Raw genomic sequence first — 22,478 nt, 5'->3', positions numbered from 1 at the left:
ATTTCATTTCAAAATTGAAATCACATCAGTTCATTGTTTTCCTTATTGTGGATTACCATTTATCGACACTTTTATATTCAGAGCTGTGTTCAGAGAGGAAGGAATGAGTAAGTTTGGTCAGTAGCAGATTTTGGCACAATGCGTGATAAATAACCCCTGGGTGTCTTAAATTCCGCAGTTCCTACTGGTGTGACCTTGGCAATTGCTTAATCCTCTGCCTTGGTTTCCTTGTCTCTACGTTGGGAGTAGTGTTAGGGTCAACTTCGCAGGGTTACGGTGAAGACTATCTGTAAAGGGCTTAGAATCTGTCTGGCATATAGTAACATTATTTTGTTCATTGAAAGCAAATATCTGAATGTGGATTTACATTGGTATTAGTAAAAAGTCATTTGGAATAGAAAATATGTTAATCTCTTCCAGTTCATTTATTTCTTCAAATAATTCTGATTGGGTTAACAGTGCCGTACTGTTATTTAGTGTAAACATCGAATCTTTTCAATATTTATGTAAGTAGAGCTACAGTTTTAACACTTGAGCAGCGTGTATAGGAGGAGTTCACAGTCAAGACAGTTTAATCCTGGATTTTTAATTTTGAAAAGTACTTTTTTTTTCAGGTTTTAGGACTTTTTATTTGCATATTAAAAGATTAGACATTCCAGTCTCAGAATTTTTCCCACAGAGGCAGTATAAATTGATACCTTTTTTTGACTCTGTAGGTGGAATGGCAGTCAGAGCTCAGTATCAGTAAAGATATTCAAAGGTATGTTTTCCTAGCCTGTTGCTGCCAGTTTAATGATTCAGCCATTTACTGGCAATACTTCCTGCTTGATCAGTTACCTTTCTTATTTTATTTGGGCCTAAATACCATCATATTTTTGAGTATATTGTCTCCCATCTACATAGCAAATATAAACAACGTAATAGTAAGTGACTTTTTAAGATTAAACAGTTAATTCAATATCAGTTTCATAATGGTGTTTTCAGAGCAGAACGTAGGCACCTGCATGCAGTTGGTGGGTGGAGCGACACTGGTGAAGCCTGTTCTGCAAGTGTGGTTTGGGCTGGGGCGTCTCTGCTGTGTTCAGAGCAGTACGTGCTGAGAGAAGATTAAGCTCCTGGAGGCAGGAGCTCTCCCGCACACACAGGCCGGCGGGGCTTGATTACGGACCAGACACGGGGCCGCGAGAACTGCCGAGAGGGGCCGAGGGCAGAGCTGGAGCCGGGGGCGCTGAGCAGGGCCGACGGGGAGCTGTCCCAGGCTGGCCGAGGTCTGAGCCAGTGTGACTGTGATCCGGTCTGCCCGCGTTTGCACAGAATGCAGAGCTGGGGTATCCTGTCGGACCGACTGCTGAGTACAGTCATTTGGAATAATTTTAACTGTTCATCCTGAAACCTGTGTCACAGCAAGAGGTAAGGACATCTCAGTGAATTATTCAGATGTTTGACTCCAGCAGTTCTCAGAATATTTCACTGAGGCTGTTTTTATATTATATTTGGGCTCATGTTTCCTTGGCTGCTTTTAGGTGAGCAGTTATTTAATTATCCAAGGGCTCAATAATTGATCTTTAATTTTGTCATGTGTGTAGAGAGATGATCATTTTTTGAAGTAGACTGTGCTCTGTAGGTACTGGGCAATGTTTTTCTTACTTTCCTAGTTAGTTTCAGGAAATACTCATTTTTCTGTTTTAAATCAGCTTACCTCTTAATGTTTTCTAGGCCTTAGGTTAATGTAAAGAGTTTTCATGATTAAAAGAATGTTCCTTTGTTTCATAAGCAACAAGTATAGATCATATTAAAATTTTTTTTCCTGCTGGTTTAATATAATAACATTTCAATTATTGACTCATAGAAAGCAGGCATCACTGATGTACTGTGAAGACGTTGGTGGGCTGTGTGAGAAAGGCTGCTCAGATTAGCACAAGGAAATAACCCTTCTGCCCTTCCTTCTTCAGGTTTTGGTATTTTTATTTTACTCATTGGCATTAGTAAGGCTAATCACCTCTGTCCGTGAAATATTTGTATTGAGTCTTTTTTCCCTCTTACAGAGATTTCCTTACCATTAGGGAGGTCCTCCATGTTTATATGGGGCTTCTTCAGACCCTGATTATAAGTGCTTCTCATCAAGGTAATAGGGAGACCACCGTTTTCTCCGAATCACAGATCACAGTTAAACGGTGTTCTTTCCTACTACTATTTAGATGATAGTGATATTTTAATCGTCAAAACCGTAAATGGGTAACTTCAGAATTTAGAGCTCTCTTTCATTGTCAACTTTTCAGAAAGCACCGTTGCTCATATGATGATAGTTTGAGACCATAACTTCTCCTTTGTAACATATTATGTAGTGCTATGTGATATTCAGTAGGAGAAAGCAGAAATCTAAAGTTTTTCAGGTTAGGTTTATGTGTAAGACGGCTACAGGAGGAAGGACTGGAAAGTGATCCCATGTTTGTGTGCACCCTTCCCCGTGACCTCAGCCCTGGATTAAGGAGGTACAACCAGAAATGATTAAACCTGGTTGGAGAGCTGGCTCGGGGTCTGGTTGGAGGATTCTAAAAGCGTTCAGACCAGAAGTAAAGAGGTTACAGGGTGAAATAACTCCTGTTCACTGACACTTGCTGGGTTAGGTGGTTGGCGTACGCTGTTCCACATGAGCCTTGAGTGGTAGGATCATTCTCATTATGTGTTTGAGGGAACTGAGACTTAAATAGCCATTTGCTCAAGACTTTGCAGATTGGAAAGTGATTAGAGAGTGGATTCAAACCCTCAGGTCTGTCTGACTCCAAAGTCCATGTCCTCATTCCCCATGCTAAGGGTCAGGTCTTTTTAGGGCAAGCTTCTGAGACTGCTGCCTTTAAATAAGGAGTTCTCATTATCAGTTCCGTGTTCTCCAAATACAGAACCATTCTCCTCCAGCTCCTGAAAAAAAAGAAAACGGGGCGGGGAACAAAACCACCACAAAAACAAACAAAACCCACCCCTGTGTTCCACACCAAACTTCATAGCTTAATCAAGTGCAGAGGACTATATGACATCAAAGTAAGTATGCTTGCATTTTAATCTAATTAAAAAAAAGAAAAATAATTTCAAGAAAACAGTTTTCACACTTTTAAGATTAGGGTTCTAAATGTTCAGATTTCTAGAACTTCATGTAGTCCTCTTACCTTTGATATTACTGAATTCTTAAGACTTTGTAGTTGTTATGATTTAATTTTTATAAGAGAGATGCATAAATAAATGTTCTCTTAAAATAATGCTAGTCTTTAAGCTTCATATGAAATAGTACTAGTTCATCCTGGGAAAATAAGGGCCCTGATTATTCAAAACCCTTAGCAGAGATGTTTCTGTGCTGTATATATTATAACTCATTCTAGTGCTAGAATCCTTTAATGTCAGAAATTTATATCCACCTCGTTTCCTCCTACTCTCCTCTGCTAGAATGCAAATCTTTTTGTCCTGTATTTAGAACTGAAATTAGTCAGAGTCTTTTATATAATAACTGAGGGGGTACAGTCACCAGGTTAAAAAATTTTTTTTACTTTGTTTTTGTACTGAGTTGAACAAAGCCAATCACATTTATTGTTTTAATTTGTAATTTAAATCTTTACATATAAATCAGTGTCAGTTTTAGCAAGAAAAACGTAAAACTTACTTATATCTCCGTAAACTCACATAAGCTAAATTCGAGCCTTCTTTGTTATTACTGAAATTTGCAGCTCCTGGAAAAGTACATGTATAATGTAAATAGTAAGAGTGTCTTATCTGAACCTGATGCCTGTTTTCCCAAGGGAACCATGACTTTAAAGCTCTTAACTCAGTGCTTTATCATGTTCAAGTCCTCTAGGAACAGCGGCCAAGGTTCCTTTGTGTTCATTGCTAACCCCGAGAAAGAGACACATTTTATTCATTTTATTCAAGTACTCTGAACCTTTCCGTTGCCCACAGGCGTGCCATTTCACACAAGAGCTGTGCTGGGCATTTGGAAGGAGCAGTTTGTTGCCTGTTTTCTGCTCTGAATTGCTCTCATCTTGTCTGTGTCTGAAAAGCTGTTATCTAAACTTCACTACAGATTTATTCCCTAGATCTATTAGTGTCATCCATTTGCATTCCAGTCAGTAGTGCCTTTCGAAATGCCTCCTCTTCTCTCCTGTGAAGTGCAAGCCTGTTTGACTTATGTAACTGTTAGTAGCTTTCCAGTTTTTTCAGACAAGAGCCATTACTGCCAGTGCTATTTTAAATTCAGTATTGCATGTACATGACATTTCTCAAATACCTGATTTCCTTTGAGGTTGGCATGTACAGAAGTCAAAACTGTCACAGTCATCCACATTCCGGAACCTCATCCCTGGTCTGGTCCCAGATGTGCGCCTAGCAGCTGTCACACGCAACAGTTAGAGAGCTGTGTTTGTTCCCTTCCTTCCAAAACTGTTTATGACATACTGATTGAAAGTGATGCTCTACATTCTTATTCTATCATAATTGCAACAGTATATTAAGAATTAATACTCAAATTTGTCTACAGATTTTCTTGGGCATCTACTTTGGGATGGGAGGGGGTGCAGTGAAACCCAAGGCTGAAACTGCTTTATTCCTGCTTTAAAAATTAGAAGTAAACTCAGTAGTTCCTAGAGACACAATGAGGATTTTGCATTCTGTGTATCAACCGGATAGAATATAAGTTTTCATAAATTAAGAACGTATAGGTAATATTTACCTTTTTTTCCTCTTACTATAGTGAATTCCTGAGACCTAGTTCAGAGATTAATCTTTATAAAGTATGTGGGATTTTCTAATAAAAACTGTATTATAAATGGTCATTGTAGTGTTCAACAAGGACTTGCTAGCAAATAAATCAAAGAAACAAACAACAGTGTCATCTGGCGTGGTCAACAACTGTGAATGCCTTTAACAATTAAAGACAGTGCACTTATGCATCGAGTTCTGAAAACAGTTGTAAGCATGTTGCGTAAATTAATTACATAAGGACTCCTTACTACTATTCTACGTTTTCATAGAGAAAAAGAAAGTGATTTAATTTAAATCAGTTTAACCTTAAAAGTGCTAAACCTAATATACTATGCATGAAATAGTAGCATTTAACAATGATCTTTCTTTCTTAAATTTTTATACCAGCCTTTTCCAAGATAATTCAGAAAGCTGCATCTGTTTTATTTGATACAGCTGTCCAGTGAAAATTTAAGTGATGTCCTTTTTGTCTTGATAAAGTTCCCTAAAGCAAAGACCTCTTCCACGGACTCTGGAGCTTCCTGTGCTAACTTTGTACTTTCTCAGAGTGCTTCATGATGCCTCAGGTATTTTCACTGAAATCTACAATTCATAAATTGCCTGCTCAGACTTCTCATTGGTCGTATTGTTTAAACTGAGATCTAAATTGGTTAATTACGTTGTCTAAGCTCTTAGAGCACGTTGTTGCTCAGTCAGGACCTAAACCACACCTCCAGGTCCTGGTCCCGTGCACTTTCACTTGCTCATGCCTGGCTGGTAGTAGGCGTGGTGAATGGACGACCTATGTCGAGCTATCTGTTTTATTATTGGAAAGACATACAAGCTTCCAGTTAGTAGGCCATTGGTTCAGTGTGGATTTCTAAATCTTCAAATAGGATTGCTAACATTTTACACAAAAATTATATTACAGGATAGCACCAAATAAACGAAAGAAAATGAATTGAAATATGAGGATTTGATATTTGATAGTTGATAATTAGAGCTAGATACATAAGGAAAATGTATAAAGTATCATTATTTCTGATAACCTTATTATATTTAAAAGTCACTACACTGAATGTAATGGGAGTTTAGATTTTATTTAGTCTACCTCTTCTTCTGACATACACTTTTAAGGAAACAATTCTTTTTTTGGGGGGAAGGAGGCAATTAGATTTATTTATTTATTTTTAATGGAGGTACCTGGGATTCAACCCGGACTTGTGCACAATAAGCACATGCTCTACCTCTGAGCTGTACCCTCCCCCCAAGGAGACAGTTCTGTTTCTATATTGGTTTATATTTTGAGTTTAAATCGCTTAGAGTGTGAGGCTAACGCAAACTGAATTTAAATTAACGCTTGTAAAGCACTGGAGCATAGTAAGCACTCAATAAATGTTAGCTGTACTATAATTACTGTTATGATATTACTGTAATTTCATTGGATATCTGGTTTATGATTCGATTTATTTTTTTCTTCTTACTGCCTTTGTAGTACTGGGAGCAGGCCAGTGGGTGGAGCCAGAGAGGAGGCAGATCTAACAGGACAGACCAGAAGATTGATGGAGATAGAAATAGAGTCGGTGACAATTTCTTGGACGTGTCCTTACTCCGTCATGTAAAAACTCCTCTGAGTTTGGTTTTCAAGAAAATCTTTAACTCTGATTTGGAGGGTGTCTTTTGTAAGACTAAAGAAACACTGAAAATTATTCATGTATATTTTTAGTTACTGGCTGTCAGAGCTTTCTTTATATCATATTCATCCTTTTACTTTATTTATTTAAAGCTCTTTTATGTTATAAAAAAGAAAAGTTACAAGGGGGTCTATTCCAGTTTCTAGAAAAAGAGTTTTTAGTTTAACTAATATTTGAGTCAAATATTAGAATCTTGCTCATAAAGGAATTTTTATTTATAAGTTTGTCAAGTAATTACTCCTGTGAATCAACTTAACTCCAAGTCCATTTATTATCAAGTAAAAGCTTTGTTGATTTAGTTTCAACCTAATTTAATTGATATACTCAAAGCTATAAACTGAATAAGAATATTTTCTCCAGCACAAATGCTGACTAAACTGGTTCAAAAGCTACGTTTCTCAGTTGCCTATAGATCCTTTCAGGACCTATGACAATGCATGCTGAAAATAAGTTAATTTTTGTTGCTTTGTAACTTTATAAAATTTCAAGTTCTCTGTCTTTCTGGAGGAACAAAATTCTATTAGTTTTAAATTTACCCAAATAAAGGAGACAGATATATATTTTTAAAAAGATTAGTTTTGGCATCTCTTGCCAATATCCCTTTTAATAAATTTGAAAATACTAGGTAACACAGTTCAATTCAGCTGTTTCATTAAGACTGTAAATGTGAATCTGGGTCATGTTTCTTTGCTGCTGTTTAAAGCATCAGCAGCCCGTTACTGTTCTTCTGTTTTTAGAATTCTGTCTATACTTGTACCTGTGGAATTCTTTTATGTTTGTGTTTGTTTACTGAAATGCACTTCTAGTGTTTATAGAATTCCTATGTTTATTACAGTTTCTAAGATGAGATCTTGCCTTCGCTTAAGGCTTAAGTTTTTTTAATCTAGCATTTAAAACTGTTTTTAAATTCTACGCTTTATTGAAGTATAGTCGATTTACAATGTTAGTTTCAGGTGTCCAGCAAAGCGATTCAGTTATACATATACATACATATATATTTTTTTCAGATTCTTTTCCATTACCTCTCATTATAAGAAATTGAATATAGTTCCCTGTGCTATACAGTAGGTCCCTGTTGCTAAGACCTGTACAATGCTAGAGATTAAGAAAGGTGAGGTATTGATGAAGAGTAGACTGGTAGAACTGAGAGAACACAGAAGCAGACCCCTCACACACTACACACAGTTTTCATGTAAGAATTAACCTTGCGAATCAGTGGAGAAAGAATTATCCAGCAAAAGGTGATGAAATAGGTGGTTGTGCATAAAGAGAAAAGTAGTGTGATTATATCTCTGCCCCATCTTAAACACACGAAAAAGTTCAGAGTCAACTAAAAGCCTAAAAAAAGTGGAAAAGCTTTAGGGAAAGAAAGGCTTAGAAGAAATAGGACAGCATGTTTAGATAAGGAGAGATGTCTTAGAGCATGGAAACCATACATAAAGACATGCTGAGAAAATCATACAATAAAAGATAAGCCAAAGCCTGGGAGAACATGTTTGTAACGTGTGTAACCGACAAGGGATTCAATTCCAGATTATATAAAGGATTCTTGCCCCTTGATGAGAAAAAGACAGCCAAATAGTAAAATAGGCAAAGGGTGTGAACAGTTACTTCACTGAAGAGGAAAACTGAATGGCCAGTCAGCGTGAAACAATGTCTAACCTGATTAGCAAGCACAGAAATGCGTTTGGAAGCAGAGTGACATTTCAGGCTAAATCAGATTGACAAAAGTGAAGACAGAGCTAAACAGGACAAAGAAATGAAGAGTGGGAATCCAGAAATGCAGCCTACGGGAGTATAATGTTGGTAGGTCGCTTTGGAGAATACGTGGGCAAGGGTGACATGTGGTTGGAACGTAACGTGATGTAGAGCCCCGCTGCGCTGGTCCCCGCATGAGTGCCGGGGAGGTTCTCACTGCCCCGTTGCTCAGTGCAGCCTTGACTGTGCTGACCAACACTCGGAAGCTCTTCTAATGGCAGCTCACGGTGCGGGAGTTCAGGTTGTAGTGGGTGCCTGCAGAAGAATACTGTAATGTAGTTAAAATGAAGGTACTGGCCATTTAAACAGTATGAATTCTTCCAATCCAAGAGCACGGTGTATCTTTCCATCTTCAGTTTCTTCAGTTTCTTTCATTGGTGTCTTACAGTTTTCCAAGTACAGGTCTTTTACCTCTTTATGTAGGTTTATTCCAAGGTATTTTGTTCTGTTTGATGTGATTGTAAGTGGGATTGTTTCCTTTCTTTTTCTTTTTGACAATTCATTGTTGTATAGAAATGAAACAGGTGTCTGTGTATTACTTTTGCATCCTGCGACTTCACTGAATTCACGGACGCGCTCTGGCAGTCTTTTGGTGGCGTCTTGATGGTTTTCCTGTGTATGGTGTCATTTGCAGCATCACTGCAAACAGTGACAGTTTTACTTCTTCCTTTCCAATTTGGATTCCTTTTCCCCTCGTTTCTTTGGTAGAACCTTTGCGATTGTAATTATCCTCCCATTTGTGGGTCACCGACCCAGGACTTGACTAGATCGTGACTCCACCCCTCCTGCCTGTCTTGTTGTGGTTTCTTCTTTATATCTTTAGTTGTGGAATATATTTCCTGGTAGGTTCTGGTCTTTTTCATCGATGGCTGCTCAGCGAATAGTTGTAGTTTCGGTGTGCCTGTGAGAGGAGGTGAGTGCAGGGCCTTTCTGTTCTGCCATCTTGACTGATCTTGAAGAGCAGAATTTTGTAGAAAATTAGTCTAAAATAATAACAAAGTAAAGGAAAAATCAATTTGACATTGCTTAGAGAAAAAGCCTTTCTCCATATCTATTGGTATGAATGTATATATATTGTTATGCCTTAAAGGAAAGCAAATTTATGAAATTTTGTACTAAAATGTGAATCTTCTCATATTTATTAACAAAATATTTCAAAATATGCAACAGAGGCAGAATTTGAGAGGTTATAAAACCCTTAAATACCCTGGAATCCAGCTCCCTGTGTTTCTATTCCGGTCTGTTGAATTCCCATCAAATGGTCATCTAATCTGTGTTTGAAAACTTTATGCAAAAAGAGAGGACATTGTGTGCAATTGTGAAAATCTACTGGACATGCTAAACGTTACATTCATACGTTATTATACGTTAGACCTAATCAAGACAGTCTCTTCGGGTACTGTACATCCCACCTCTACCCTCTCGTTTTGTCTGCTTGACTTTCTGACTTTATTACAGATCTTAGCACTTGGTGTGTATAATCAAATAAATAATGCCGAGGCCATTATCTGGCACAAACCATCTTCCTTTGATTAGTTTAATTTCCTGAGAAATTAACCCAAGCCCAGAATTCTCCCACATCAGTCAAGATTTCTGAGACCCAGTTTAGAGAACTCTGGTTTAAGTGAAGTGTTGTGAGAAAGTAACAGTTCTTTGGTTTTGCTGGAGAAATACTGTACTTGTGGAATTGGGAACACTGACACCTAGTGCCCCAGCTCTGTGTGTCAGAGTTCAGTGTGCCCCTGTAGACTGGTTATTGGTATCATAAAGATTTACCTTGGAGATACTAAATTATGTGCCATACTGCTAAAGCTTTCAACTTCTGGAGAGACTGGTCTGGTTGGGTTTGTCTCAAGTTTGAAAGAAGGTTGCAGATGTGAAATGTCTGAATGATACGGAAGAAAGGAGCATTGAGGCACAGGTTGCATTTTAACTTCAAGCACAGGGAATTCGAGTACACAGTGGTGTGATTTGCTTTTGTCTAAGTACTGTTTTGTGTTTTATTTTTGTGTGTTTTATCTGTGAAAATGTCATTGTTATCATTTTCATTTCTCTACTCCAGCATATTTGGTGGACTTTAACCCTAACACACTTCCCACTGCATTCCAAGGTTCCTCCGCTGAAATGGGTTGATAGGCACACAAATGACTAAAACCGATCCGTCACTCTGCCTTCTTCAGAAGTCTCCTGATGTAATTGACAGTGTCGCATACTTCTGGTCCTCAGAAGGTAGTTTGCTAATAAGCAGTTTACTAGTTTTGTTATAAGGTAATTGGTGCGGACAGTGTGGTGTCCAAAAGAAGCTTCTTTTAGCCATATTATTGTCTAAGAAATGGGAAGAACATATAAAATGAAGGAACACATTTATATTTGGAAGTGTTGTTAGATCCTCAAATTTGACTATAACTGAATTGAGTATTTTTATTAGTTTAAAATCCAGTACATTGAAATTCATCTGTCTTGATAGATAATTGATTATTTCATTGTGGGAGCCAGAGCTTTTCACCACAACTCTCTCTTCCTCAGTGGATTAGAATGCCGAGTACAGTAGCAACAGTAGCAACACTAAAGCTGTGCAGAACATAGCTTACTCTTCCTTTGAAGACTTAGAAATTATTTAAGACCATATGGGGTATATATTGGTAGGAAGAGACCACAGTTGCCACCCCCTATTCGCATTACAAGTACGGATTTAAGATTCCTAATTTACTTAGTAGCGTTTTTTGGGAAGGTAGGAGAAGCAGCGTGGCCACACGGAGTAGCCAGGTTGCATGTGTAGCCACACGATTTCCCAGAACCCTCAGTGCCAGGTGTGCCATGGCGGGGCGCAGGGTTCTGAGGACACTCTCCTCTGGTCTTCATTTTGTGTCATACTGCAGCTCTGACTTAAGTGAGTCTTAGGTCATTATTTAGGGAAAATCCATATGAATGGTCTTTACCCTAACAGGAAGAGATAGCCGTGTTTCCTCCTTCCTGAGCCAGACTTAGCCCACCGAAGACGGCGTCAGCACCAGCAGGTGACCTGGAAAGTCCGGTTCTGAACAGGCTGCCCTCTGACCGCTGTGATTTTATTGTGTGTGAGAGTTTGGTTGGAGGATAGTGATTATAAAGCTGTTTCCATGCAGTTACCACTGAACTGTGAGCGTATTTCCTGGTTAATATGTAGTTAATTGCAATCAGTAACTCCAGGTATGATACTGCTAATTGTGTGAAAGAAAGAAGCTTACCCCTTCCTCTGCTAGCAGGGAGCCCAGTTCAAGGTGGGAAACTGTCATGCGGTTTCTAAAATGTTCTCTCTCCATCCGTGCTGACAGTCGTCACTCCTTTCCGTCCTTTCTTCATAGTCATTCTTGGTGATGTCCCGAAGCTGGCCACAGGGTGTCCACTCAGCTTGGTCCCTGTGGCCCAGCTCCTCACGGGTGTGGGTGTCTCCCCTGCTTCCTGTCACAGCAGACACTCCAGTCTCACCTCCTGCTTCCCCTGCGGTTAACTCGCAAACAGGCATTTCTCCAAGGACCACTGGTTCATTTTATTAGGCAATGATATTTAAAAACCCAGATCTGAGACCAAAGGTGTTCATTGCAACTGGAATGCCACTGTTTCTAAGCCTTTTCAGTGGCCAGCACTTAGGGGAAAATGTGTGTGTATTTTAAATTTGAGTTCATGTTCGTATTTCCAACTCACAGTTAACATTAGAGGGTTTTTTTTTTTCTTAAATGCTTTGATTTTATCATTGTATCTCCTTTCTCTCACACTAAAAGTCTTGGTTCCTAAAAGCAATATATTTATTTGTTTTGTCCAACAATATGTATAAAATTGTTTCAGAATTACACTGCTGATATTGTTACCAGTAGTGAAACAGCTGAATGAAGCTACGTACAGCTTGGTGCTTGGGCAGTTGTTTTGTCCCTGGAATATATCCCAGTAAATGCAGTTTACTCTCAGTTTACTGTTTTTAAGTCATTTAAAGTATTTTCTCTCTGTTGACAATGTTACCTATTTGATGTATTATTAGATACGTTTCTTAGGTTATTTTTAATTTTAGGATTTGCTTTTTTTAATGTTCTAAATCAACTTATATTTGAACACATAGACAGAACATTAACATAATTCAGAAGTCAAACTCTATAAAAAGATATATTCAGAGCAATCTTACTTCCTATTCCCACCCATTTTTACCCATTTATATTAATTATCTGCTTTATCCTTCCCGTGTTTCTTTTTGCCGAGATGAGCTCTCCTGTACACACACTGATGTGTCTGTGTGAACGTATGTGTGTGTTGTATTTACTCCCCGTCCTTTCTTATGCTGAGTGTACTTTTCTCTACCTTGCTTTCTGACTTGGTATATCCTGAGCACACTTTGTATCATTAGGTAGAGAGCCTCCTTAAACCACGGAAGGCCAGACAGGACTCCTCTGTGCAGACGTATCATACTTGATTTAATCAGTTCCCTATTAATGCACGTTTAGGTTTCTAATACATTATTGGGTTATTTTTAAAGAACCCTTCTAAAATGTGTAAACTCTTCAGTGTATTTTTATTGCATAAAACCCAAACTCTGTACTGTGGCCTCTCGTGCTGGCCTTTGCCTGCCTCTCCAGCCCCCTCGTCCACACCGTCCCCCTGCTCGCTGCGCTAGCGTCTCCCGGCTCTTGTGTGGCTTCCTCAGACCTTCCCTGACCACCTCATCAAGGAGGTTTCTTTTTCTCATCACTGTTCCGTGGCTCTGTTGTTTCCTGACTGGCAGTTGAGAGCGATCTGAAATTGCCTTGCTGTCTTAATTTAGGCTGTATCATATAGAGTGTCCAAGAGCTTGGGTTTTGAGCCAGACCGCCTGATTTTTGATCCTGGTTACGTGAGCTTAGACTTGTTACTTAGCACTCTGTGCCTGAGTTTCTTCATCTACAAATAGGGGTAATAATACTATTCTCCTTATAGGATTTTCTGAGAAATGAGTGGTTAATACATACAAACGTGTATACAGAGTGAAGTTAGTGCTGCCTCCATCAGTGTTGTGATTTAACTGTGCACTGTCGTCCTCCCTTCAGTAAGCTCCGTGACAGCAGGGAACTGGTCTCACTTGTCCCCACTGTCGCCTCAGGACTTAGAACGGCCCCTAAGATATGGAAGGCACTTACCTGTTTGTTGCTGAGTGAACAGTAGTTAAAATTCAATTCCCATTCTTTTGAAAAGTTCCTGGAAATTTGAGACTAAAAGAATGCTTTCTTATATACATCGTATGCAGTTGCCAGATTCAACAGACATTTCCATCAAATTCAGCATCAAAAGATGAATGCCTGCTTTTTAACATATACCTTGGAGGTTCTGGCCAGTTTAAAATCTGAAAAAGAAACCAGAAATTATTCCTGTCAGAAAAAGGATGCAGTTACCATATATGCTTTGACACAATTATATATCCATGAAATCCAAAAGTAGAATCCTCCTAATTGTTGAGAGTTTAGAAAATGATCAGATTTGAGCCATACATAAAGAATACATTTTCTAGCATATCAGTAATTAGCAGTTAAGGCCATATAATTGAAAAAAAAGTGGTATTCTACAAAAGCAGCCCCCCCCATACCTAGCAATATCCCTAACAAGAAATGTGTGAAATATGTCTTTTCATAAAGAAAATTAGAAAACTACACTGTGAGATACAAAAGCTTTAGAAAAATGACTTGCCCTGTTTCTAGGTAGAAATGTTGAATAGTGTAGAAATTAAAGTTCTTCCAAATATATAATGCTATAATGTTAAATTGTTATGAAGCAAACTCATTTGTTTTTGCTTCTAAATCTCATTAAAATTATTTTAAAGTTTGTTAGAAAATGTTCAAAAATGAATGGAAATGGTTTGATGGCCACCCTTAAACAACAAAGATTCATTAACACACGATCTGCCGGCAACTAGGGGAGAGTAAAACTCATACAAGTTCGATCACTTTTACACACTAGCATGATTAAGTGTGACGTACTTCTGAAGCTACCCCAGTGTGCTGTAAATGTCTCACTAGCAGATGAGAGAGCACATTTAATTTTACAGCGAGGATGTCATATACGAGCAAGGTTATAATTTACCCAGAGTGTCAGAGCATGTCAGAGATAGCATCAAAATTATACTGATGACTCTGAGTGAATTGTAAGTAATTGGTACAGAAAAAATATAATTCCCCTTTAATCTGTGTACAGTCTGGGATGACTGCCTTGTGCCAGTCGGTTCAGGACTTTCCTGGTTTTAGCACTGAAGGTCTCAAGTCCCAGGAAACCTCTCAGTTATGAGCAAAGCGGTTACAATTGATCACCTTCATACAGCTCAGAGAAAACACGCTGAAGTCTATAAATAGCGTTTCCCATAAAATGAAAAGAAATGGATGGTAAGTATTTAATCTGGTTGGAGTAACCCATCCAGTGGTGTGTCTGGGCCGCAGGTTGCTCTGGTACACAGAATTCCCCAGAAGGCTCGTCAGCTCAAGGGGTTTACGACTTGGGAAACTGTAGTGGGGTTCAGTAAGACCCCCATAATCATCTGCAAACTGAGCAGGGGGATTGAGGCCACGTGGCTTAGTCCTCTATCCTGCAGCTGATCTCTGAGCTTATAGTCATTTGTTGTCTGTTGACTCCCAGAGTAATTCTCCCTGTAAGCTGCACTTCTCGGCAAAAGTCTTTTTCTAAGGATTTGTTTGCTTTCAGATCTTTCGCTGTTGCCTTTATAACATATCAGTCAGTGGAAATGCCTTACCATGTATTAATCTCCTTGTCTCTTGCCTTGATGGGTGTTAATAGAAGACCTAATGCTTTTTTATGCTTTGTGTTTTGTGTTTCTATAGCTGTTAGTTTGGCAAGTGTGTTGATTAATGGGCTCGTCCTCCTTATAAAATGAGAACGAGGGAGTTGGTTCTTTTTTCAATTTTACTTTCCAGATTATAAATGCTGTGAAAATTCCTAACCACTAAATAACGTATTTTAGAAACTAACTAGAAATGCAGTTTTAAAATTTACACCATTTTAAGTCTTGCTTATTATGAAGCTCTCCAAGGGAATGTATTAGAGTAAAACTCAGGTCCCAGTCCCAGTCCTGGAGCGCGCTTAGGTGGCAGTGGGAAGGTGGCTGGTTTACCAAGCTTGATGTAAAAGTCTGCAGTTACAGACTTCAGTTTGCCCGTAGTCCCATCAGGTGAGGTAACAGGCCGGTGAGAAGAACATGCAAAACCATGTTGTTATTTATAAAGCAGCCGTTTCTTCAACTTCTGCTGGAAATTTCCTGTAGAATACGAAGTGTAGTGCTAATAGGTTCTTTTTGAGTCAGCCTGTTGAGATCTGCATTTCTGCTCTCACTAAGTAAAAAATGTGACCTCCTGCTACAACTAAGGTATTTTCTCTTCTTTATCGTTCTTTAGTATCTAAAAAGCACGGCAAGCTCATTACTTTCTTACGCACATTCATGAAGTCTCGTCCAACAAAACAGAAGTTGAAGCAGCGTGGGATCTTGAAAGAAAGGGTGTTTGGTTGTGACCTGGGAGAGCACCTTCTGAATTCTGGTTTTGAAGGTAAAAATAAAATTTATAATCCCTTAATTTCAGTTTCTGACGTCTCCTCATTTATTTTCTATAATCAGTTTCGAAGGAGCTTAGGCGAGCAGTGGCTGTCACGTTTATGTTCAGCAGCATGTCTTGGACTTTCTCAGGCATGCACCTGAGTTCTGGGGACAGCTGATAATCAGGAAGGGTCTGTGTATCAGAGATGCTCGTGGGCTGCTCAGGAAGAGGAAGGCATTCACACGGAGGCACAGTAGCTCTGCTGGTTCGCATTATTTTTACATCTGTCCAGTAGCTTCCTCCGCCAGTTTTCCCTCTCTCATTTTATCCTAAAATATTTGTTTCTTGGAAAAAAGGTCAGAGTTTGAGACTGTATGTATATTACCAAGACCAGTCTCCCAATTTTAGTATCTAAAAATTTAAATTCCTTTCTCTATAAATTAAATTCTTACTCGAGAATCCAGTGGTTGAATGAATGGATAGGAAGAAAGGAAAAATGGAGTTTTTCTTTGATTTTTTTTAAAAGCACTTTACCATCTCCTTTAGAGATGCTAGAATATCAAGGAGGTGTCTACCTATCATGTTGATAAAAACCACAAATAGGTGATTTGTGAAACTCTGAATCTTGATATGAAACACCCATTACACTTTTTACAAAGAGTGAGAGCTAGTATGACTGCCAATAGATCAAGTTCAAATTAAGGCCTCACTCACTGCCTAAAGAATACCAATATACTTATAATACGAATTTAATGCAAACTAGGTCATGTTTCTTGAGGGAAAAGACAATATTATTTTAAACAGATGTTATTCCCAAACTAATATTAGGTTAATGCTGTTACGAACAGAACGAAAAACAAATAGACCAACAAAAGCCCTGAGGATTATTTTTGCAACCAGTCAAAATGCACGTGGAAAATAAGCCAAGGAGACTATCAGAGAGCCTTATGGGGGGGAAATCAGTGACGGGATAGGAAACATCTAGCCTTACTGGTTTTAAAATAATATGTAAAACTGTAATGTGTTAGTGTAGAGAATGAGATGTGGCTGATGAATGAAATAGCTTGGAATGTTCAGAAGTAGTCATTACTCTGGATACAGATCCACTTTGATAAAGCATGGTTTTAAAGCCAGGTCATGAGGAGGGGTTAATTATGAGTACACACAGAGGTAATGAAATGGCAATTTTGAAAAACTTAATTCTTGCTTTATGACACTGAAAATTCCAAATGTATAAAAGAGTTAACTGTTTTAAACTGATAGGAATACTAATGTGAAATGATTTTGTTTTGAGATCAAAAAGGAATAATAGCTTTTTCAGATTAAAAAAATACATTAAGAAGGAAGTGATGGTCTCAAATATACAATTTCCGTATAATGAAAATAACAAATGTAAAGAAAAGTTACCTAACACACACTGGGAAAGCAATCTTTTCTTGGGTATGATGAAATGCTCCTAATATGGTATATAAAAATACTCAGATTTGTGAGAAAATGAAGCGCCTGAGGAGAAGAATGGAGAAAAGTTGCAAACATAGAATTTTGACAAGGAGGTAGATAGTAAACAAAATACAGAAAAATGTCTGTGCTTATTTGCAATTGTGGAAATGTATCTTTAAGCAATTTTGAGATGCCGTTTTATATAGGTGGAAATTATTAATATAGCAAAGCTATTTTTCTAAATTACGACATCCAGTGACATTAAAAAACAACAGTGATTTTTTACCAGCAGGTAAAAATGGATGGTTTCAGGTAGTCTGGGAATTACTGCCTTTTTGAAAATCATCCTGGGACTTCAGGGCAACAGTCTTTACAGTGTTTCCTTCAGTTCTCCCCTCAGAGCTTATCCTAAGGCTGTGTTCCAGTGGAGACAAAAATGCTCCTTATGGCGTTATGTATGAGAGCAGAAATTGGAATGCTCGGCTTTTAGGGAAATTGCTGAATAATTTATGAAGCTATTAAACTTGTAAACTTGACTATAGTTTTAAATTTCAGATTTGACATTTCAGAGGTGCCATGCGGGCATGTTCGTTTTACTGTGCTTCACTTTATTGGGCTCCGCAGGGACCGCGTTTTTTGTGCATTGAAGGTTGTATGGCAGCCAGGTGTGGAGTGTGGAGTAAGTCTGTCGGCGCTGTTTTTCCAGCAGTGTTTGCTCACTTCATGTCTCCATGTCACATTTTGGTAATTCTCACGATGTTTCAAACTCACCCCCAGCAAAAAGATTACAGCTTGCTGAAGACTCAGATGATGATTAGCTTTTTTTGGCAATGAAATGTGTTTTAATTGAATGTATGTACATTGTTTTTTACACATAACGCTATTGCACGCCCAGCAGACGACAGTACAGTGTGAACGTGACTTTTATATACACTGGGAAGCCGGAAACCGGTGTGACGTGCTCTGTGATGGTGTCCGCTCTGCTGGGGTGGTCTGGAACTGAACCTGCGGTGTTTCTGAGCTCTTCCTGTATGGAAAGAGTAGATAACACATTTTTTGTGGATCGATCAGACTCATTTGTCATTCATATGGGCAGCCTTAATTATAGAGTCAAAATGTTTTTTGTTATCCTAGTTTCTTTCTTCTTTTTGTGTCTTTTTTGTTCAGCCTTCCTTGAATGTGATCATTATTATGAGGGAGTGTTTTCCAGTTGGTTGTTAGCTTTCAACATCAATTCAACAAGGTTTAGCTGTGCTTAGAAGTTTTGGATGTGTTTCCATCCTTAGTAAGTATGATAGAGAGGACAGGTGCCAATATATAATTTCTTTCTGAAAAATACCAGGTTTAGTAACTGTAGTGTTCACGCATTCCCTGTGATAGAATGTGTTCTCGCGGAACAAAGGGTTTCCAGGTGTCTGGCTTTTCAATAGGACTTTAAAAATTTGCTACACATGTTTGAAACCAAATATTCTTAAAATGAGATTTAAAATGAGATCGCTTTTTTAAAAAATGAGGACTTTGTAGAAAACTAAGTAAAATTACATTTGGTATAAAATATTAAAAAAACATATTTTAAAACTCAAGGTGAGGACACTCTGTTTTCCTGAACATATTTCTGTTTGAGGTTATTTGTCCCTTTCAGCGAGAGGCTTTTCTTTTAACTATTGTAAATATACAGAGATTTTATCATCAGAGCGCACTGGAAAAAAACAAGGCCCAAATAACCTAAAATCAATGCTTTAGGTAATTGTATTTTTCTAACCAAAAATCATGATACACATCCTACTGTGTAACACTGTACCGTTGTACCCCTGGCCTGTAAGCCTTCACCTTGAGAGCAGAACTTGCCTTTTCAGCTGTCTTATAGAGTGCTTGCATGATGACTGGCATGTAGAAGGGGTCTAACACGTGACGGACGGGGGAGGGAGGGGAATGAATGACTGAACAAATGAAGAGAAAAGAACAGAAATGAAACCAAAACTGTCAGGGAAAGTCAGGGACCGATTCTTGTCTTGCTTACCTAGCTCATTCTTTTTAGGCATGATTCAGATGTTTAATTTAGTCCTTTACTTCCTGTTACACTGTCATATGATGATAAGAAATAACTAAAAGTGCTAAGTAAGAGTGGATTAGAAGTGTATTATTTGGAGAGTGTGGGAATAATTCTTAAAGTCACATCACCTTTTGGAAGAACCACTTTAGAGGTTTCTACTGTTAAGTTTTGACTGGGTTATTATTTAATGTGCACTTGGCTGGTTGGTTAAATGGGTTGGGGAGAAGTTAGCTAATAGTCCTTTAAAACTAGGATTTCTTCTAGTAATATATTGGGTTCTTGCATTACTTTCTTATGTCAGTGAAAAAATAATTCAGATCTTTTCTCTTTTCATCTTCCTGTCCTGTTCTTCAGTTCCTCTCTTTTTTTCAGAATGAAAATGTGTGCTCTTCTCCTTCATTTTGCCACCTGTTTTAATTAAACGTCATTTGTTTTAAAATTCTAAGTAATAGCAATGCTCCGTTGTGTAGTTTTGTTTATGAAGCCCCGTTATGTGATCGTTGTTTGGACATTCAGTTCTTTCACATGGGGAGCATAAAACGTGAAGGAACAATTCACGTGTTTTCCATGAAAGCTTGATGTCTGTAGAGGCTTAGCTGTATCATCAGGGAAAGACCTCTGATTCCCCATATTTTCAGAGTTTGTCTACTTGTTTGGGAAAAAATAAGCAAGTATGAATATAACATCACGTGGTTGTAAGAATCCCAAGAAAATTATCTATACTTTTTTTTTAACAGATGGTAGCTTATTTTCATGAAAAATCTATAGTGGAAGCTAGGAGAGCCTGAAAATACAGAAATTAAAAGCCTATTCCTGTCACTTATTTACCACTTGTCCTTGGGTAAAACTTCATCCAAGACTCAGTTTCTGCTCTGTAAAATGGGGGTAATGGTAGAGCTTTTCCCATAGGATTTCTGTGAGAGTCAGATGAGAGAATTTATTATAAAGCATTTAGCCTGACACCCATTACAAGCTCAGTAGTACACCTGCTTTTTTAAAAAAATTTATTCAGAGCTAAGGAGTTTGATTTTAAATGGATCTGACAGTTTTACAGTTTTACGGGATCTGACAGAATTTAAAGGACAGAATGCAGGAAGTACAGCAAAGGCGGGAAAACCAAGGAAAAGTCTTTTGTAATAAGAAAGGGGTAACATATACCATAGGTGAAATACATGAGCTAAAACTGTCTTATTAAAATATCTTGTTTCATTTGCCGCTCTGAATGTTTGACCCCTAGTACAGTAGTTTTTTGCAGACCAAATGTATGTCTAAGCCATTCTTTCATGGATTTTAACTTAAAACTATGGAATGAACATAGTTACTTAAAAGCCTATAAATTTATCAATCTGTATTGCAAAACAAATGAAGTTCAAATTTCAGTTAGTGTAAATTGTTTTTTTTTTTAATGGAGGTACTGGGTTTGAACCCAGGACCTCGTGCATGCTAAGCATACACTCTACCACTGAGCTACACCCTCCCCGTTATTGTAAATTTTTGAACGGTTATAAAAATGTTCTATCATAAACTTTCAACATTCTGTTCTGGACAGTAGACCCAGCATAGCTACCTGTTTGTGTCACTTGCTCAGAGGTAACCACAGTGCCCTTCTTTTCTTCCTGCTGGTAGTTAGAGTGCCCTTCAAGACGAGCTGATAATGTTGAGTCAAACATCAGTAATTTTAATGTAGAGATAGGCAGGAAATTAAACGATTCCGTTTACTTGAAATTGCTTTGACCTTTGCATCATGTTGATGCTTTCTGTATTGGGTATGATTGGAATTAGCATTAGCTGTGAAAAGATAAAAGAAACTTTTAAAAAGTGAAAAAGCGCAGCATTTAGGGTAGTCAGTGGTCGTGTTGGGATAAGCATTTAACTTTGTATATCCGCTTGTTGTGTATGAAATTCAGCTGAATAGCTGTAGTTTTACAGACCTGGTGTGGTTTTAGATGTAAGCAGTTCACCTTAGTTTTGTAACACCGTCTAAATGAGTCTGTGGCGGAAGCTCTTAGAGCAGAGACTGTCCGGCAACGTGCGAGCTCTTTCAGTGACCTGAGTGTCACGGGACGGCGCCAGTCCGCATTGCTCCGGGACCAGCTGTCTAGTTTAGGTGTGGAATTAAGTCAGTATGCCCGCATCATTTTTTAAAGTAGATTAATCTTTACCCCTTATAACTTTAACTTACAAACTTTATTTTGCTAAGACATTTGCATTTTTTTGTGAATTTGTTTCTACTGAATACTCTCAATTTAATCCATGTCTTCAAAAATTCTCTTTAGTGCCCCAGGTTCTTCAGAGTTGCACAGCGTTCATCGAGAGGTATGGCATCGTGGACGGGATATATCGTCTCTCTGGCGTTGCCTCCAATATCCAGAGACTGCGGTAAAGCCCAACATAGCATTTTCTCTTATGTCCCTACTGTGGTTCATTAAAATGAACCTATTTTTCAAATTAAGCTGCTTATATTGATAACCGTCATTTTCAGTAAGATAGTTTAGATGAAGTAGGAAGTAATATCCATATTGTTTGATGTATTTTCCTACACGCCATTTCTTCACTTGTAGTGTCAGAAAACCGTGTCCCCTAATCGCTTCAATACTTGTATTTTCTTTTTACAATATTTGAAGATTTTAAAAAATTGGGTTTGTGGACCTGGTTTGGTCTGGGCTCCTGCCTACATCTAGACAGAGCTACGGGAGCACAGGCCAGCCTCCCACACCCCGCAGGGAAGGCATTGTTGGCTTCTGCCCCGAGGGGGTGAATCTGTGACACCCATCAGAGATGGAAATGTACATTATAATTATTAATTAATTATTACTAATGAACACTGATGAGGGTGAAACGTTTTCCAGTCTCCTTTCACCCGGGTTGTGCAGTGTGTGTTCAAGCGTGCACAAGTTACGTGCTCTACACCCTCTCCCATGAAAGTCTCAGAAGTAATGACCTCCTTTACACCAGCAGTAGAAGTTTTATTTTTGCTCAATCGCTTAGATTCTAGTCTAGTCTTAATATGTTATTATCTTTTATTTTTCACAGAGATGCAAGGTAATTGCCATTGTTCTATAAGGATTTTAATATTCTAATTGGCCACAGAGTTCATCTCTGTTTTCAGGAATACATGTTTGGAAAATACTTAAATTGATTCTTATACTAAAGACAGTTTCAGTCTTTGGTTTCAGATGCAGCAAATCTCATATTCAGATTGTCCACATACCTGAGTCCTCTAGGTTGATAAGCAGCCTCATGTCTGTAGATTAATATTAATCAACCTGGAGG

The 22,478-nt window shown here is 38.2% G+C and overlaps 1 protein-coding gene across 9 annotated transcripts in view; it reads left to right on the top strand.

The window, feature by feature from the left end:
- ARHGAP32 (Rho GTPase activating protein 32) overlaps nucleotides 1–22,478 on the top strand; it is a 174,088-nt gene that overhangs the window by 133,317 nt on the left and 18,293 nt on the right. For 8 of the 9 annotated variants that reach the window (XM_074357073.1, XM_074357075.1, XM_074357074.1 and 5 more), the window contains 2 exons: nucleotides 15,575–15,724; nucleotides 21,482–21,584. In XM_074357073.1, coding sequence (XP_074213174.1) covers nucleotides 15,575–15,724; nucleotides 21,482–21,584 — 253 coding nt within the window. Of the gene's footprint in view, nucleotides 1–640; nucleotides 1,411–15,574; nucleotides 15,725–21,481; nucleotides 21,585–22,478 lie in introns of those variants that run through there. The other variant, XM_074357078.1, reaches the window with a different exon arrangement.

The sequence above is a fragment of the Camelus bactrianus genome, chromosome 33 (assembly GCF_048773025.1).
Source record: "Camelus bactrianus isolate YW-2024 breed Bactrian camel chromosome 33, ASM4877302v1, whole genome shotgun sequence".
Classification (NCBI taxonomy): domain Eukaryota; kingdom Metazoa; phylum Chordata; class Mammalia; order Artiodactyla; family Camelidae; genus Camelus; species Camelus bactrianus.
Note: the sequence above shows the minus strand (reverse complement) of the source record. Positions and strands in the feature narration are given on the sequence as shown.